General features: G+C 36.7%; 1 protein-coding gene across 48 annotated transcripts in view; it reads right to left on the bottom strand.

The window, feature by feature from the left end:
- NEK11 (NIMA related kinase 11) overlaps nucleotides 1-19444 on the bottom strand; it is a 323630-nt gene that overhangs the window by 156349 nt on the left and 147837 nt on the right. For 5 of the 48 annotated variants that reach the window (XM_063807190.1, XM_016941930.3, XM_054681024.1 and 2 more), the window contains one exon: nucleotides 18756-19127. The exons of the other annotated variants lie outside the window; for them this stretch is intronic. In XM_063807190.1, coding sequence (XP_063663260.1) covers nucleotides 19114-19127 — 14 coding nt within the window. In that variant the 3' untranslated portion in view covers nucleotides 18756-19113. Of the gene's footprint in view, nucleotides 1-18755; nucleotides 19128-19444 lie in introns of those variants that run through there. 48 annotated transcript variants of the gene reach the window in all.

Raw genomic sequence — 19444 nt, 5'->3', positions numbered from 1 at the left:
TTTGAGATTCTTCAGTGATGAAAAACTGCTGTGCCTAGTGAATGCTGGAGCCAGGCATTTGGCTGATTCATTTAGAAACTCTCAAACTCTTGGGAGAAATATTTAAGTAAATGACTGTACTTCACCACACAATTATCCCCATAGGAGGCCCCCCAACAATTTCAAGATCTTGCACCTACCTACTTAGCACATAAAATGATATCTATTAAAGCATAAAAGTGCATAATCTCAGTAAGAATGTAGAATTTTATGATCATTACAATAACACTGAAAACATTAATTCTGTTTATTAATGATTTCACACCCATGAAATTCAAATAAAGTAGGGCTTTTACCTTACATACCCTATTTATGAAATGGATTCCTATTGCTTCATTATTCCTTTTCCAGTTTATTAAAATTGTTTAATAGTGCAGAACAAATGGAGAAATTATTCATGATATCCTGGAATATTTAATGCTAGCTCTTGCAGTGTCATTTTATGCCTAGAATAGAAGTTCTCAAACAGTGGTCCAGGAACCCCTGGAAGTCTCGAGACTCAGGAAGTCCAAACTCTAACAATACCAATATGTTATTTGCCTTTTTCACTCTTGTCCTATCATTAATAGACAGTTTTCCAAAGGCTATATGGCATGTAATATTACAATAGACTAAATACAAAGCAGATATGAGACTACCACCGCCTTCTCTTAGGCTAGTCACTAAAAAAAGGTAAAAATGTAAACTAACACCATTTCTTTAAACAAATTTTTTATTTTGGAAAATATGGTTAACTTTCATGATAAGTATGCAATTTATGTTAATATGTATAGATTTATTACTGTTATTTTTAAGTGACTATTTTTAAATTCTGTTTTACTTTCTAATACGGTATATATCTATAGATATAACCATGTAAACAAAAGCTCTTCAGTGTCCCAAGCAATTTTTAAGCGTGTTAATGTGTCCTGGTGCCAAAAAGTTTGAAAGCTGCTAACCTAGAGTTTATTCAGTAGCTGGGGACACCAGCCGATTACCACACCATCACACTGTTGTGCAACCATCACCACCATCCCTGTCCAGAACTTTTTATCTTCCCAAACGGAAACTCTGTACCATGAAACAATAACTCCCCATTACTTCCTTCCCCCAAGCCCCTGACAACCACAGTTCTACTTTCTGTCTCTATGATTTTGGCTGCTATACGTATCTCATTAAAGCAGAATTATGCAATATTTGTCCCCTTGTGTCTGGCTTATTTCATGTAGCATAATGTATTCAAGGTTCATTACATGGTGGCATGTGTCAGAATTTTCTTCCTTTTCAAGGCTGAATAATATTCCATTGTATGTATGTTATACTTTTTTTATCCATTCATCCATCAATGGACATTTGAGTTGTTTTCACCTTTTGGCTATGGTGAATAGTGCTGCTGTGAACATCGGTATACAAATATCTCTTTGAGACCCTGCTTTCAATTTTGGAGGGTATATAATCACATGTGGAACTGCTGGAAAACATGGTAATTCCATGTTTAATTTTTTGACAAATCACCATACTGTTTTATACAGCAGCTACCCCATCTTAACATTCCCACCAGCAGTGCATAAGGGTTCCAATTTCACCACATCCTGGCCAACATTTGTTATTTTGTTTTTTGATAGTTGCCATTCTAACAAGTGTGAAGTCGTATCTCATTGTGATTTTTAATTGCATTTTCCTAGTGATTAGTGATATGGAGCATCATTTTATGTGCTTATTGGCCATCTGTATATCTTCTTTGGAGAAATTTCTATTCAAATCTTTTGTCCATTTTTTAATTGGGCTGTTTGATTTGTTGTTGTTGTTTTCAAGAGTTCTTTATATATTCTGGATACTAATCCCTTATTGGATATGTGCTTTGCAAATATTCTCTCCCGTTCTGTGGGTTGCCACTTTACTATGTTGATACTATTCTTTGATACATAAAAATTTCTCATTTTGATGAAATCCATGTTTATCTATGTTTTCTTTTGTTGCTGGTACTTTTGGTGTCATATCAATAAATTACTGTCATATCCAATGTCATGAGCTTTCTTCTATGTGTTTTTATAGTTTTAGGTTTTTGATCTATTTTAATTTTAATTTTTGGTATGAGGTAAGGGTCTAGCTTTAGTCTTTTGCATGTAGATATCCAGTCTTCCTAATATCATTTGTTGAAAAGACTGTCCTTAACTCTCTTTTTAAACATTGTATTTTTTTTATCAGAATTCAGAGTATTTGTAGTAGGCAGAATAATAACCCCCAAACAATGTTCACATCCTAATCCCCAGAGTTTTGAATATGTTATCTTACATGGCAAAGCAGAGTTAAGATTAATAGAATTAAGATTGTTAATTAGCTGCCTTTAAAATAGGGAGATCATCCTGGATTACCTGGGTGGGCCCAATATAATTATAAGAGTCCTTAAAAATAGAAGAGGGCACAGCACAGAAGAGGGAGAACCAGAGAGATGGCAGCATCAGAAGGGCTTGGTCCAGTGTTGCTAGCTTTGAAAATAGAGAAAGGAGGGCACAAACCAAGGAATGCAGGAGCTCTATGAGCTGGAAACAGCAAGGTCACTAGAGCCTCCAGAAGGAATGCAGCCCAGTGACATCTTGATTTTAGCCCAGTGAGACCAATCTTGGACTTTTAATCTCCAGAGCTGCAAGAGAGTCCATTTGCATTGCTTAAGCCACTAAGTTTGTGATTATTTGTTACAGCGGCAATGAGAAAGCAATACAGTATTATTTTTTCTAGGTATTGAATGTATTTTTTGAAATTATCAAAGAAAAACTGAAACTGAGTAGTTGCTGAACTTTAGATAATTGTTCCTTTACCACAAGAGATATTAGTTAATAACATACCTCTGTAAGGATAAGAATAATAATTATAACAATGTGAAGAGGCTGGAGTCATTGTATCTTTTATTGGCTATGTGTTTCACTTTTAGATACTATTAATTGACTTCCTGCTGTTAAAGAAGTCTGTACACTAAGGCTTTTTTCCAACTCACCTTTCCATACCTCCCAATTTTGGTAACATGTTATTTTTATGTTGTTAAATGTTGTAATATTTACAATCATTATATTTTGTTCTGAAATCATAATTTCTAGAGATCTTTTAGTCTTCAGAACTGGAAGATTATCTTCTAATTTTACCCTGGATTAAGAGATTCAATGCCCCACTAAACTTGTTACCATAGCGTATTAGTCCACTTGTATCACTATAATTATAAAGAATACCTGAGGATGGGTAATTTATAAAGAAAAGAGGTTTATTTTGGCTGAGGGTTCTGCAGGCTGTACAGCAAGTGTTGTGCCAGTGTCCACTTCTGGTGAGGGCCTCAGGAAGCTTAAAATCATAGCAGAAGGTGAAGGGGGAGTGGGTGTCACATGGTGAGACAGGGAACAAGAAGGGGGAAGAAGCTACACTCTTTTAAACAACCAGATCTCATCTGAACTCATCAAGTGAGAAATCACTCATTACTTTAGGGATGACATTAAGCCATTCAAGAGGGATCTGCCTCTATGATCCAAATACCTCCCACCAGCCCAACCTCCAACATATTTGTCTGTTTATTTTCCATCGCCCCCAGTTGAATGGAGGCTCCATGGAGGCAGGGATTTGTGTCTGCTTTGTTCACTCCTGAATCCTCAGTGCACAGGACAGTGCTGGGCACATGTGAGTGCTCGAACAGTAGTTTTTGAGAGCATGAATAAGTTCATTTGCTGCTAAAGAATTTTTGCTTCTTTAAAAAAATAATTTCTAGCTCAAGTTTCCCAAAATGACTAGCAAAATACCTTGAACTTAGCAGTTTCTCAGTAAATATTTATGGATCTATACATCGATGTGTAAAGTTAAATACAATCACAAGGCTATATGTGATTAAAAATAGTAGAGATATAAAGTCCTATGGTAAGTGAGCAATTAGAAAAAACATTTCTGTTTGGACTGGCTGTGAAATATTCTGTAAGCCTTCAACAATAATGAAAATTAGTAAAATAGTAGTAAAATAATTATTAATCACTACATTCCAGCAACTTCTCTAAGTGCTTTTAAATTCCTCACAGTAATGCTATGACATCAATATTATTGTGGTTTCCATCTAACAGATGAGGAAACTGAGGCACAGAGGTTTATGGCATTTGACCCAAATGCCATAGTGATTGGCAAAGATAGAATTATAACCCAGACAGTCTGCCTAAATAACCTGTTCTCTTGACTGCTATACAAAAATGAGATAAAAGGGTTTATGTTTTTAAAGTGAATAAAGGAAATGCTTTGGTTTTAATGTTTGTGTCTCCCCTAAATTGATATGTTGAAACTTAATCACCAATGTGATGATATTAGAAGTTGGAGCCTTTGAGGGGTGATGAGACTGTGAGAATGGAGGCTTCATGAATGGGATTAGTACCCTTATAAAAGATGCAGTGAGAAGTCATCATCTATGAACCAGAAAATAGGCCCTTGCCAGACACTGAATCTGCCAATGCATTGATCTTGGATTTCCCAGTCTCCAGAATGGTAATAAATAAATTTCTGTTGTTTATAAGCCACCTAGTCTATGGTATTTTGTTACAACAGCCTGAACAGACTAAGACAAGAAGTGTTTTAGTTTTCTAGGCCTGCTGTAATGAAGTCCCACAAATTTGGTGGTTTAAAACAACAGAAATTTATTCTCTCGCAATTCTGGAGGTCAGAAGTCCAAAATCAGGGCACTGGCAGGGTTGGTTCCTTCTGGAAGCTCTGAGGAAGAATCTGTTCCAGGCCTCCCCTCCTTCCTGGCTTCTGGTGGCTGTTGGCAATCCTTGGTCTTCCTTGGCTTGTAGGTGCATTACTACAATCTCTTCACATCATCTTCTTTGTATTAATATATCTCTGTGTCTGTTTTATTTTCTCTTCTCTGATGAGGACTTGTCACTGGATTCAGGGCCCACTGTAATCCAGGGTGATCTCCCCCGAAGATCCTCACCTTAATTTTATCTGCAAAGATCTTTATTCCAAATAAGGTCACATTCTGAGGTTCCAAGCAGACATATCTTTTGGGGGTCATAATTCAACTCACTACAGGAAGTAATGAGACACTTTGGGGTGGAGGAAAACTTCACTGTAGGCTCTATAGGGCAGAACCAAGTCTGTCTTGCTCACTACTGGATTCCCTTTTCTCAGCAGAATGGATGCCTGATAAATATTTGTTGAAGATTGACTGTTGATGAAAGATAAAAGTGGTGCTCAGGGAATGCTTTTTCTAAAGGATATGAAAGGCAATTGCCTAGGAGCAGGAAAATCAATTAGGATTCAAAAGTGCAAGGATATAATGGTACCTACAAAGTACAAGGATAACAGCAATGTAAAATTCCTAAAAGAAAGGACTCCAGAATTCCTAAAAGGAAGCCCAGAAAGAAGAAAACAGGTAAATTTGAAGAGATTTCTACAGAGCCACGTAAGATAACCACTTTTGAAGCTCAAAGAGGCAAACTGCCACTTAAGAAAATAAAGTCTATTATACTAGGTTAGTGCAAAAGTAATTGCGGTTTTTGCCATTACTTTCAATGGCAAAAATTGAAATTGCTTTTGCACCAATCTAATAATAAATCTTTTAGAGGAAAAAGAAATACCACTGACTATTTTCTTATCACCTTAAAATCATACAATTTAATCACAAAGGAGCCAAAATAAATGGACATTGTTTAGGCCACACAAGCACTTTGGAGACATGAACTCACAAAATGCACTTCTATGTACCAGGCTATGTAAGAAACAGCTCATTACACAACTACACACAAGAGACACACTCACACTATGGCACTCCAGGCCAGCTCTAGTCCCAGTGTCAAGCCTCTATCTGCCTGTGTACCCTTCATTAACTCAGGGTTTGTTTATTTGCTCCTAGATGTCACTAATGACTGTTAGCTATTTTACCTGACCATCTCTAATTAAATTGTATTTTCTCTTCAGTCTTGTAAAATCAGCTGGTTTGAACACTTCTGACTCATTAACATGATCAACTGGTTTTTAATAAATGTAAGCTTTGTCTTTCACTGTGGGAAGGAATTATTATTAGGTAAACTCTGAAATACTTTATTTTCAATCTGTGTGACTTTTGGGGCTTTCACTTACTACACTATGGTCTGAGGCAGCATAATAGTATCACAGTGTTTGGTCCTAATATGCTCTGGAAGTAGGACTTCAACCAAAACACCTGTACTCATTTCTTCTATTTAGTGGAAAGCTGTCACAGCATAGAAGAGAAACCTCTGAAAAAAATTTGCAGATGGGGCTGGGCCCAGTTCAACAATACCTCCTTCATCTTTTACCTCTTTGCACTTCAGTGTCCTTCTCTATGAAAAAGGAGAAGAGTTATTGACACATGTTGTCAGTATTTGAGAATTTCAGTAGACCAATCCCTCATTCCAAGGAAGAACTGGAAAATGAGGGAAATAGAATCTTTTGTGAGTTTTAAGTTGAAATATAAGATCAACATTTAATAGTAGTTATAGTGATTTTTGAAACAGGTTTCCCACCAGAATCACCTGTGGAGCTTTTTCAAAATTTAGATACTTAGATTTTACTCTGGAACAGTGCTGCCCAATAAGACTTTCTTCGATGATACAATGTTCTAGAAGTATGCTGTCCAACACAGTACCCACTAACCACGTGTAATTATTAAGCACTTGAAATGTGACTAATGTGACTGAGGAACAGATTTTTAATTGTATTTAACTTTAATTAATTTAAAGTAACCACATGTGGCTAGTGGATTTCAAATCAGACAGCATACTTCTAGACAAATTGCTTTCAGTGTGTGCTCCTCAAACGCACAGCACCAGAAACAAGCACAGACTTTTCCTTGTCTTCAAAATCTATGCTATGAAAAAAACGCCTGCTGAAATTTCTTCATATTCCAACTAAAGGAGAAAATAATGGAAGTAATTCAAAGCAATTTGTCTAAAACCAGGAGTTCACTTATACATACAGCCTCTGAGGTAGAGTGGATAACAAATCCCTATGTATCAGGAAAATTACCTGATTTTATTATAAACCCAAAGCAGAGGATTACATTAAAATAAGCCACATGTATTACCTAAATATTTCCATTGCAAAAGTCATGGTTATGCCTACCAAGCTCTATATTTTAATCTATTGAGTTTGGCCTAAATCTCAAATGAGACTACAATGGAAAAATGGATACATATTCTGGTCCTTCTTATGCTCCTTAGCACAAAATATATTTACATTCATAATGTACTTAGAGTAAATAGATGGAAATTTTAACTGCTAGTGTATGGGCTCTAAACGGCTGGCAAAGGAGCGTCTTCTAAGGAAAGAACTTTGTCCCAGGTCCTACTTCTGGATATAACAGTGGTATCCCTGATGCACCAACAGGAGGGCAATGCCTTCCTTGGCATGAATTGGGTCATTAACAGTTTGCTGCACTCTCCCTACATTATCTTGATACACATTTGTAGGGCCTTGGCTCTAATTCTGGGGGCTGTCTACAGACCTGACGAAGATGATAATTTATTTTGGTACTAAGTTCACTGGCCCAGATAGGCATCATTAAGACCATCATTTGATATGCAGAACTAATCAGCCAAAGTGATTTTATATTTTTCATAAATGCAAAAACAATAGCAAATAAAAATACTGTATTCTAAATTATTCTTAATGCATATAGTGAAGGTGTTTATGGGCTAAAATTATAAGGTTTCCTGGTGATTAAAGTTGAAATACTATTGATCATCATTTCAAAGGTTTTATGTGAAACTTGAGAAAATATTGCAACTTGCTTTGACACTGATTATACTCCTTTAGTAAAAAATCGTTGTGTACTTTCTGTTTCACGTGCTGTGCTAAGCTTTGTGTATCATCTTATTTGTTCCTCACTAAACCCCTGCAAAGTGGGTGTGATTATTCCCATTATACAGATGAGAAAACTGAGGCTTGGGAATATTAAATTTTTTGTCCAGGTCCACATAGTTGGTAAATGCCATAAGTAAGGAAAAGACAAAGTCTGGCCCCAAATCTCTTTAAAGTATACCAGTGGCCATCAGTTTAGTGGATTTTTCTGAAATGTGTACGAATATTCCAGAAATTTTAGTCATTCTTACTTTGAACATATTGGAGGTACAGTTACTTTAAGTCAGAGAAAACTACTGAATTATAGACTGTTATCGAAATACTCTTTTACCATCTCAAGCATATGGAATGGCTCAAAGGAACCACTATCTATGAATCATCTGTGGAAGTCTGCTTCTCAGGTCCTTCAAGAATTTGATGATTAGCTGCCAGGCATGCAGTGAACCCAGCGCCTCCAACTGTAAGATATTGGGGATCAGTTGAGCATTTGAGTTGGTGGGGGACAGTAGGGCATAGCATTTCTGTCCAATATGGGATTCCTCTATGGGAAATCTTTGAACCAGTAAAAGCTGGTTCAAAGCCACCCATTGGGCTGAATGAGGCTGTCTCAGAGCTCCAGTGCTGTCTGAGACTCTTCTTGCCCAGTCTGTTTTCCTTCCTGCTTGCCTTTCACAGGTGTCAGACCTGCATCATAGTCTGAAGGTTCTCTGCCTACTCCCAATCTTTCTATCAGTTTTCTTTCAACAGACATTACCCTAATACAGCTCTTATACTTCTAACTCTGTCTTATTATCTGCTTTCCAGAGGATCCAGCCAACACAACCACTAAAAAAATATTTTCACGTAATGGCCCTACTAGGCCTGTTATTAAAAAATAGTGACTCAACCAATATTTGCTAATGTTCTGTCATATGGAAAGTGCTGTCATGAATTCCATGGGGAGACTAACTGATACAAACAAAAGAAACAAGTGTGCACCTGTAATACAGACTATACTTCATACAACCCTTTAATTCCCAGTAGTTCTTAGGCAGGACACATCCCAAGGAGTCTTGGGAGGATTACTCTGTGACCCTTCTATTAAAGGATGGCTGGCCATTTCTATTAAATTAAATACTATTCTATAGTTACTGCAGAAGAACAAACCATATTTTTAAACTGTTGGTGACTTACCTAAAATATTATTTAAATGTAGGGGTATCAATAAAGAAAGATGCAACAGCTAGGGGACTCAAAAAGTATGCATGGAGAATTCTATTTCCTTATTTCAGAAATTCCTTTATTTTTCATTTTTCCAGTATTCATCTAGCGAAATTAGATTACAGTCTCCTTTAAGAAGAAAGAGAAAAATTTTATAGATGAACAGTGATGCATACAACTTATCCTCTCCTGGCAACTTGTTATTCTACTGCTTCCCCAACTGAATTAATCTCTGCGTGAAATGTATGCTGTTTAAGATAAAAAGCATTCGTGTTCTTAATAGGATTTTTCCCTAGGTTTAGTCATTCATTCAACAAATACTTAGCAACACCAACTCTGAACTAGTTACTGTATAAGTAGGTAGGAATAAAATGGTGAGCAAGACGGACATCGTCCATACTCTTTTGGGTTTAGAGTCTAGCTCAGTCCTTTTCAAACTTTAATGTGCCTACGAATCACTGAGATGTTGTTAAAAATGCATCTTCTGATCTAGGAAGTCTGAAGTGAAGTCCGAGATTCTGCATTTCTAACAAATTCTCAGGATGCCAGTGATTGTAATCCACAGGTCACACTTTGAGTAACAAAGAACTAGTTTATTGACTCTAAGTTGCTGTGGTATGATACATTCCTATACTGTGAGTACTTCCTCTGACATTTTTGAATCAATGAATATTGCCAATATAATGGAAAATACATGTTTTTACCATGATGCCTGCTGGATGGAATTTTGAGCTGAGAGAGCAATGATTATAGGAATATGATTTACTGAGAGCAAAAAGTAAGAGGCGAGGCATCGAATGACATCATGATGGCACCAAAGAATCATGGAGTTCCTAGGGACAGGTAAGAAGATGGCCTCTGCGATTATAAAAAGTCGAGAAACAACAGATGCTGGCAAGGCTGTAGGGAAATAGGAATGCTTTTACACTGTTGGTGGGAATACAAATTAGTACAACCATTGTGGAAGACAGTGTGGCGATTCCTCAAAGGCCTAGAACCAGAAATACCATCTGACCCAGCAATCCCATTACCAGTATATACCCAAAGGAATATAAATCATTCTGTTATAAAGATACATGCACATGTATGTTTATTGCAGCACTATTCACAATAGCAAAGATATGGAATCAACCCAAATGTCCATCAATGATAGACTGGATAAAGAAAATGTGATACATATACACCATGGAATACTATGCAGCCATAAAAAGGAATGAGTTCATGTCCTTTGCAGGGACATGGATGGAGCTGGAAGCCATTATCCTCAGCAAACTAACACAGGAACAGAAAACCAAACACCACATGTTCTCACTTATAAGTTGGAGCTGAGCAATGAGAACACATGGACACAGGGAGGGGAAAAACACACACTGGGGCCTGTCGTGGGGCCAGGGGGAGGGAGAGAATCAGGATAAATAGCTAATGCATATGGGGTTGAATACCTAGGTGATGGGTTGACAGGTGCCATAAACCACCATGGCACATGTTTACTTATGTAACAAACCTGCACATCCTGCACACATATCCCAGAACTTTAAATTTTATTTAATTTTCAAAAAAGAAGTTGGCCTGTGAACATGTTAGCATAGTCAGGGCAATGACCTACTCTCCTCAAAAATGGCACAGAGCTAAAGGGGCCAAGGGAAACATTTTAAAATTTTTTCTAAAATCTGCTCTTTCTTAATCGGTAGTCACCTTTCAACCCTCTCAAATATACCACTAAAATTTTTCATTTGGGATGTCAAAAACACACAAAGGTTGGTCCTGTTCAAAATGTATAATCTCACAAATAAAAGGAGGCAAAATTTATTTGACTAGACACCATATGCTCATAAGCAACTGCTTATGCAAATTGTCAAATTATTATATCTTAAAATGGATTTGTGGGAGGTAGAGGGTGGAAGGAAAGAAGCAGGTTAATTTAGTTTTATGCTATTTGAAGCCAAGAAAACAGGTCATGTGGAATTGAGCTGGAAGAAGGGTTGAGTTTTTTCATTTCTTCTAGAGTCAAAAGAGAAAATCAATCTGAGATATAAAAAAGGGTAAAGTCTCTTTGATTTCTACAACCCAAAATGCCCAGGCGCCAATGCATGCAATGAAAGACTGCAGGCATCTTAAACTCACCTACAAATATTTACTTTGCCAGCTAATCTTCAATAGTAAGAAGAACTCCCATTAATAATTTAAACAAGCCTTGGCCAGAAAAAAAATTCAGACAAATGAAGGGGTTAGCAGGAAAGGATCATCAAGGTTAGCTGTAAAGGTAGGTAGGTATGTTTATACTACACATTCATATAGATATATCCCCACATGTGGATGCCAATGCACAGAACAATGAGATGGGTTTGCAAGAAACCCATCCTGCAAGATCAGAGACAAGTCTACCTGGTGAGTTGTAAATGCTGGCGACTTCGCATACTTCCCTGAAGACAGAAGTGGAAAATTGACGATAAAGGAGAGAATAAGTCAAATTCATTATACTGCTCACACTTATACACACTATTATGAAATGCAACGATCATTTTGGATCTTTTTAGAGGTTTCCTATTTTTCTTTTTTTGAGTTTTTTAGAAGCAAGAGAAAAAGAGAAGTCAGTTGAAAATGTTGTTACTGATGAGTGAAAAAGATATTAGGTTTTGCTGCCATAGTTACTTGCCAGAAAGTTCTTTTTTCTTTTCTTTTTTCTTTTTTTTTCTGGAGATGTGCTATTTCACTTCAAAAAATGAAAGAGTTTGACAGGTGATTCTAGGGGATCTCTCACTTACAACAATTAGTGTCTGGTACTGAGGTGGCCCTTAATGTCACAAAACAAAATAGGAAGTTCCTTTATAAAAATCAAAGAATATTAATTAAAATGCCTATCATAAATTTCTAAATTAAAGTCTGGCCTAAACACCAAAGCAAGCTATTTCAATCACTTCAACAAAAAAAACTAGCATATGAATCAAAGATGGTGGTTATTTGACTGGAAGCAGACATAATCCAATATAGCTCTATTAGTTTTCTACGTCTACTGTGACAAATGACCACAAATTTTGTGATTTATCATAACACAAAGTTATCTTTTCTTTTTCTTTTCTTTTTTTTTTTTTTGAGGGGGAGTCTCGCTCTGTCGCCCAGGCTGAAGTGCAGTGGTGCGATCTCAGCTCACTGCAAGTTCTGCCTCCTGAGTTCACGCCATTCTCCTGCCTCAGCCTCCCAAGTAGCTGGGACTACAGGTGCCCGCCACCACACCCTGCTGATTTTTTGTATTTTTAGTAGAGATGGGGTTTCATCGTGTTAGCCAGGATGGTCTCCATCTCCTGACCTTGTGATCTGCCCGCCTTGGCCTCCCAAAGTGCTGGGATTACAGGCGTGAGCCATTGCGCCCAGCCAACACAAAGTTATCTTTTAGTTCTGTAGATCAGAAGTCTGACATGGATCTCACCAAGCTAAGATACACTTGTTGGCAGGGTGCCTTCCTTTCTGGGGGATCCAAGGAGGAAGAATCCATTTCCTTCCCTTTTCTAGCTTCTAAAGGTCACCTGCTTTCCTTGGCTCATTGTCTCCTTCCTCCATCTTCAAAGCTAGCAATGTTGGGCCAATTCCTTGTCTCACTGCCATCTCTCTGGTTCTCCCCTGTCTGCCTCCCTCATCTACTTCTAAGAACCCTTGTGGCACTGAGCACATCCAAATAATCAGAATAATCTCCCTATCTGATTAGCAACCTTAGTTCCATCTGTAACCTTAATTCATTCCCCTCTGTCATGTAACTTAACATATTCACAGGTTCCAAGGATTAGGACAGCCTTAGGACATCAGGATTTTAAGGACATCTTTGGAGCCCATTCTTCTTCCTACAATAATAACTTTCGTTAGCTGGCAGAAATGAGGAGCTAAGAAAGACTGTAAATATTGCCCTTACAAATATAACCCTGTTCTCCAGCAGTTTTAGCAAGGCTTCATATGGCCCCAATATAGAATTTTACATATTATAGACTGAATTAAGAGATTCAAGAACCAACTTAATAAATGTCTCACATATATTGCACATTTGAACACCTCTGAAATGGAGATGCATTTTAAAATAGATGGCATATCATAATTTCATGGACAGTAGTTTTATTAATGATATATAATATAATGATTCATTTCAAAATTGATGGTGTCTTTGATTCTGTAAAGTACAGTATGATATTTCTCAATTGTATTGGTCAGGCTAGGCTACACTTGCTGCTGTAACAAATACACCTGCTGACCTAGGTAACAAGGGATTTATAGCTCATTCCTTTTTTAATTATATTTTGCTTTTTAGGTTTAATCAGGAAATTTAAAACTAAATAAAATATTGTTTTTGTCATCAGTTTTATGATAGAATATGAAGAAATAAGCCTATTTTATAATAGTTCATTTTGGTACAAGTCAATATATTCTTTTGTAAAAGAATAAAGGTATTAGTTTCTCTAATTGGAACATAAATTTCACATCATTCAATTATATATTTGGGTTTTGTTCATTACCCTAATTTCAGAGTCAGGTAACTAAGATAGATTGTTGTGGTAAGATCAGTAGTGTTCACCCATGTCTGATTCTCTCCTCCTTGGGCACAGGAAAGACTGTACTTCCCAGGCCCTTGGTGGAAAGTTGGGCCACATGACTAGTTTTAGTCAATGAAATTGCGAGGAAGTAATTTTCAAGCTGAAGAATTTATGTGTGGGTGTGCTACTTCCAATCTACTTCTGCTGCTTGTGGGAACATTGAAAGCCAAATGCTGAGATGGTGGTGGTATAAAATAGAAGAAGCCTTGGTCCTTAGTCACTGCACAGGGAATATCTGCCCTGAGAGATTCTTTCCCACATAGGACTTTATAGGAATGAGCTATAAATCCCTTGTTACCTAGGTCAATAGGTGTATTTGTTACAGCAGCAAGTGTAGCCTAGCCTGACCAATACAATTGAGAAATATCATATTGTACTTTACAGAATCAAAGACACCATCAATTTTGAAATGAATCATTATATTATATATCATTAATAAAACTACTGTCCATGAAATTATGATATGCCATCTATTTTAAGATGCATCTCCATTTCAGAGGTGTTCAAATGTGCAAAACTGTGTATTTTAGACTGGATGAAATATGGTATATGTCTAATTGTAAGGAAACCTAGAAAATTTTAAGACTTGCCTCATTTTCTAATAAGAATATCAAACTTGAATGTTGAACTATTAGGAGTATAAGTCAAACAGATAAATTTCTATTTATAATACATTGTTAATTTAGTAACAAATTTAAACTTATGTTCCCATATTATATAAAATATTTAGAGCTACTGCTTTTTTCCCACTCTGAAATTTCATGAAATACAATTATTTAAACTCCTCACATGCATACAGACTAAGTGTCCTTGTCATGACTATGAGTTGTGCAACTCCTTACTTCCAGCTCATATTTTTCAGATAAAGCTCTCCTTGAAATCTGCATAGGAAACTGTCAGTACAAGTTCTATCCTTTTCTTGGCCTGTCTGTGCTATTGTAACAAAATACCACGGACTGGGTAATTTATAAAGAACAGAAATTTATTTCTCACAGTCCTGGAGGCTGGGAAGTCCAAGATCAAGGCAACAGCAGGTTCAGTTGTGTGGTAAGGGCTGCTCTCTGCTGCCAATATGGCGTATTATTGCTTGATCCTCTGCAGTGAAGGAACACTGTGTCCTCACATGGTGGAAGGTAGAAGAACAAGAGGGATGAACTCACTCCATCAAGCCCTTTGATAAGGGCACTTAATCCCATTCATAAGGAGGGAGTCCTCATGAGTGAATTGCCTCTTAATGACCCCACCTCTTAATACTATCACACTGCCAACAACTGAGTTTTTGAGAGCAGACATTCAAGCCATAACAATCTTAAAGTACAAGTACAGTCATGCACTGCATAATGACGTATCAGTCAACAACGAACCACATATACAGTGATGGTCCCATAAGATAATAATTAAACTAAAAAATTCCTATTACCTAGTGATGCAGTGTAAACACACATACTGCACTGTCAGTCATATAAAAGTATAGGGCATACAAGCATGTACAATATAATCGTAATTATGTTACTACTTTACATATTTACTATACTATACTATTAACATTATTTTATAGTATACTCCTTCTACTTATTTAAAAAATGTTAACTGTAAAACCTTCAGGAGATATTCCAGAGGAAGGCATTGTTATCATAGGAGGTGACAGCTCCCTGCATGTTATCGTCCATGGAGATCTCCCAGTGGGACGAGATATGGAGGTGAAAGGCAGAAGGCCTAGGCTAATATGTGTGTTCGTGACTTCGTTTTTAACAAAAAAATTCAAAAGTTAAAAAAATTAATGTTAAAAATAGAAAATGCTTATAGAATGATATAAAAAAGAAAATATTCTTGTACAGCTGTACAATGTGTTTGTGTTTTAAGCCAAGTGTTATAAAATAATCAAAAAGTTTTTAAAATTAAATTGTATAAAGTAAAAAAGTTACAGTAAGCTCAGGTTAATTTATTGTTGAAGAAAAATATTTTAAAAATAAATTTAGTATAGCCTAAGTGTTATATATATAGTGCTTATATATAAAGTCTACAGTAGTAAACAGTAGTGAATATCCTAGACCTTCACATTCACTCACCACTCACTCACTGACTCACCCATGGCAACTTCCAGTCCTGCAAGCTCCATTCATGATAAGTGCCCTATACAGGTGTACCATCTTTTATATTGTGTTTTTACTGTCTATTTTCTATGTTTAGATATACAAATACTTACCACTGTGTTACAATTGCCTACAATATGCAGGACAGTAATATGCTGTACAGGTTTGTAGTGTAGGAGCAACAAGCTATACCATAGAGCCTAGATGCGCATTAGGCTATAACATCTAGGTATGTGCAAGTATACTCTCTGATGTTTGCTTAAGGATGAAATTGCCTAATGACACATTTCTCAGAACATATTCCTGTCATTAAGCAGTACATGCTGTATTCACGTGAGTGATATTTGAATAGGTTTTTTGTATGTTGTTGTTCATCCTGTGTCTGTAATTTTTATAATATAACTACTTACTATTCTTTTTAAAGTGCTTTTCAAAGACTTGTTAACAAAGACATCCCAGTTTTTCAACCTACACTAGGGCAAGAGTCAGGTTCACAACCTCAGTACTGTAAGGCAGCATAGGATATGTTCTAAGAAAGGAGAAAAATGATCAGGGAGATTAGTCAAAGAGTCCTGGTAGGAGACATCTTCTGACGACGAATCAAGGAGGACGTCTTTGAGCTGGGTCTTAAAAGATTAAGTTCAATTCTAACAAGTAGACAAGAGGTGATAAGCACCATCTAACCATTCTATATCTGTCTTGGTAGTAATAGCTCCTGTCACTGATTGAGCGAAATACAGTAACAGACATGTATGTTACTGTATGTTAACATATGTGTTATATCAAATACATGTTGTCTCACTTAATACAGTAAATTTTTCAGATTGGTATTACTAACTGCATTTTATTGATGAAAAATAAATTTGAAAACTGCAGATGACAGAAATTATGTTCCTTAAAATCACAGTGCGATCACATGGGAAAGTCAGGACTCAAAGGCAGATCTGAAAGATTCCCTTTCATATGGCAGCTTAGCTTTCTTTGGCCATCATAACAATGTTCTCCAAGTGGTAAGCACATAAGTATGGAGCACAACTGTGAAACCTGCATGCATGGAAAATAAATTCATCAACTAAAGGAAAACCATACCGTGGTATGTGCAGAGCACTGTCTGAAACACACATTCTATACGGTTTTACTCTATTACATTTGTTTCTATCCAACCTTAAAGCTATGATTGATACTTATTTAATTTTCTGCTTAATTGATTTGTTCCAAATCTGAGCCATGATGACCCAAGCAAGGCCACTTAAGGATGCCCTCTGCCTTACTAGCATGACCTTTAGTATAATAACTACTATATGATTTATATTTAGCTAAGTGATGATCCATGGGATCACATATAGCCTTCCCAGGCGGTTTACTTATTTTGGGATGTCCGTGGGTGCTGGTTTTCCCCATGAATACCTGACGTTCTGGGACTAATTTTCCCCCTATTTATATTACGTTTGCTTAGGATGCCATGTCAAAGTGGCTTGTTGGGCAGGTGTTAGACAGCACCCAGCTTAATTTTTCAAATTGGATATAATCTTTGAAATTTTAGTTAGTGACTTGTCGTACAGAAGGAACACTCTAAATTATTAAATATGCCTCAGGGTGGAGAATCAGCACATCTTCATTCAGTATTAGATTCATTCTAATTATCCTCTAGAACTCAGAAATTAGTGAGAACTGCAGGCATCTTTATTCCTGAGAGCAAGTATTAGAGTCAGGTGGAAACACTATTATGAAATGCAAATGTAACTCAGTGGAATAAGTGACAATTATGAAATAAAACCACCATCAATTTATCTTTATAAATCAAGTCTTGAAGACATCTAAAGCTCCAGAAGTGATGGAAGATCTAGGAATGTGGAAGTAACCCCTGGCATTTGTTTGGTCTTCTTTTCTGAGAACTAAAGAGCCAGGCAGCTCCACCAGCTTCTCCATCTTGGGCTGGGCATTGGAGTCTGAGCTATCACCTTTTGTTGTATTATGCTCCAGTGGCCTTAGTGAGCACTAGGTCCTTTTAGATCTGCTGGTAGGGCTCTCTGCTACTCAGATGTGTGCACCTCCACCCCCAACTATAAAGACTGAAGAGAGAGGAGCTAAAAGATCCCTGTCCCTTATCTCCAAATAGCCAACTTTCCTCCTTGGAAAGGACCCCAAAGCTTTGTTAACACTCCTTGTGGAAGACAACGTTGTTCAGCTGATGCTAGAAGAAAGTCTCAAACCCTGTGATCACCTTCTGGATTAAGGAGTTTGTGTCCCAGGTGATACCCAAAGATCTCCCAATTCTTTTCTATCTCCATGACTTCACTCACATCTTTCTTGGCCATTCATTCGCTAACACATAGACAGCTAAGCATTACATTGTTTCTTCTGAATATTTTAACATTTTTTTAATTTATCAATTTTATTTAGGTATAATTTATATACAATAAAATGCACTAATTTAAAGTATTGAGTCCAATGAGTTTTGACAAATTTACACATCTGGGTAGCCATCACCACAATCAAGATAGCAAACTTACAAACTTTTCTATCACAAAAAAAGGTTTCCGTGTGCCCTTTTAGAGTCAACTCCCACCACTACCACGCCCAGGCAACCACTGGCCTAATTTCTATTACTATAGATAAGTACTTCTGGTTCCAGAACTCATAGAAATGGAATCATTCAGTATGAACTCTTTTATGTGAGGCTTCTTTCACTTCACATAATTTTAAAAGTATTTATCTATATTGTTGTATATATTGGTGTGTGTTCCTTTTCAGTGTCAAATAGTATATATTCCATCAACAAACTACACATTTGCTTATCCTTTCACCTATTGATGGACACTTGTTTTTCATTTTGAGTACTTATGAATAAAACTTCTAGAAACATTTGTGAACAGGTCTTCTTGTAGATGCATTTTCAGATAACTATCTAAAAGTGGAATTACTGAGTGAGTAGAGGTTTTCTTTCAGATAACCATCTAAAAGTGGAATTAGTGAGTGAGTAGAGGTTTTCTTTTTAAAATTAAAACAATAAAAACATATCATATTTAATTAGCAAAGTTCAAATCACTTTATTTCCACTTGGACATTTAAAAAGAAGAGGTGATGTCGTAAGTCATAGACAGCCCAGAACTGTAAAGGGCATGTGGGGCTCCTACAGGCAAGCAAAGCACAACCACCTACAGGTCTGAGCTATCTCTGAGCACTGGGCTCAGTGATTGCTTAAAGAGTGGCTGAACAGGAAATGAAGAGGTGACAGCTGGTCAGGATGTGGGTAAGCAGCCAAGGCCTACTTCACTGCATTCTCCACATCTGAATGGTGGGGTAGGGAGTCATGCTCCTTGTAGACCCAGGCCCTAGAGTCTCAGGCTATTCCAGCTTTGGAAAAAACACTGCTCTGAAAGTCAGCTGTGAGTTGCTAAAAAATAAAATAAAAAACAAATGCTAGAGTACAAAGAAGTTCCTGGCAAAAATTAATGTGCAAGATATCATTAGCATTACATATAAGAAGTTAAATGGGGATAATTTCTTTAACATTCCAGTTGTACTTTCTCATTTGGTTATAATGGTTACCCATGACTTTCACTAGATTAAATCAGCTATAGTCAACTAATGCACATCAAATGTAAATAATAAGTCTTATCCTGTCTTTCTTCTCTGCAACTAACTCCTCATATGCCAGAGGGAATTTTCCAATTCAACCTCAAAGACTAATTAAATGTTTGGTGTAGGAGC

This window comes from Pan troglodytes, chromosome 2, assembly GCF_028858775.2.
Source record: "Pan troglodytes isolate AG18354 chromosome 2, NHGRI_mPanTro3-v2.0_pri, whole genome shotgun sequence".
Lineage (NCBI taxonomy): Eukaryota > Metazoa > Chordata > Mammalia > Primates > Hominidae > Pan > Pan troglodytes.
Note: the sequence above shows the minus strand (reverse complement) of the source record. Positions and strands in the feature narration are given on the sequence as shown.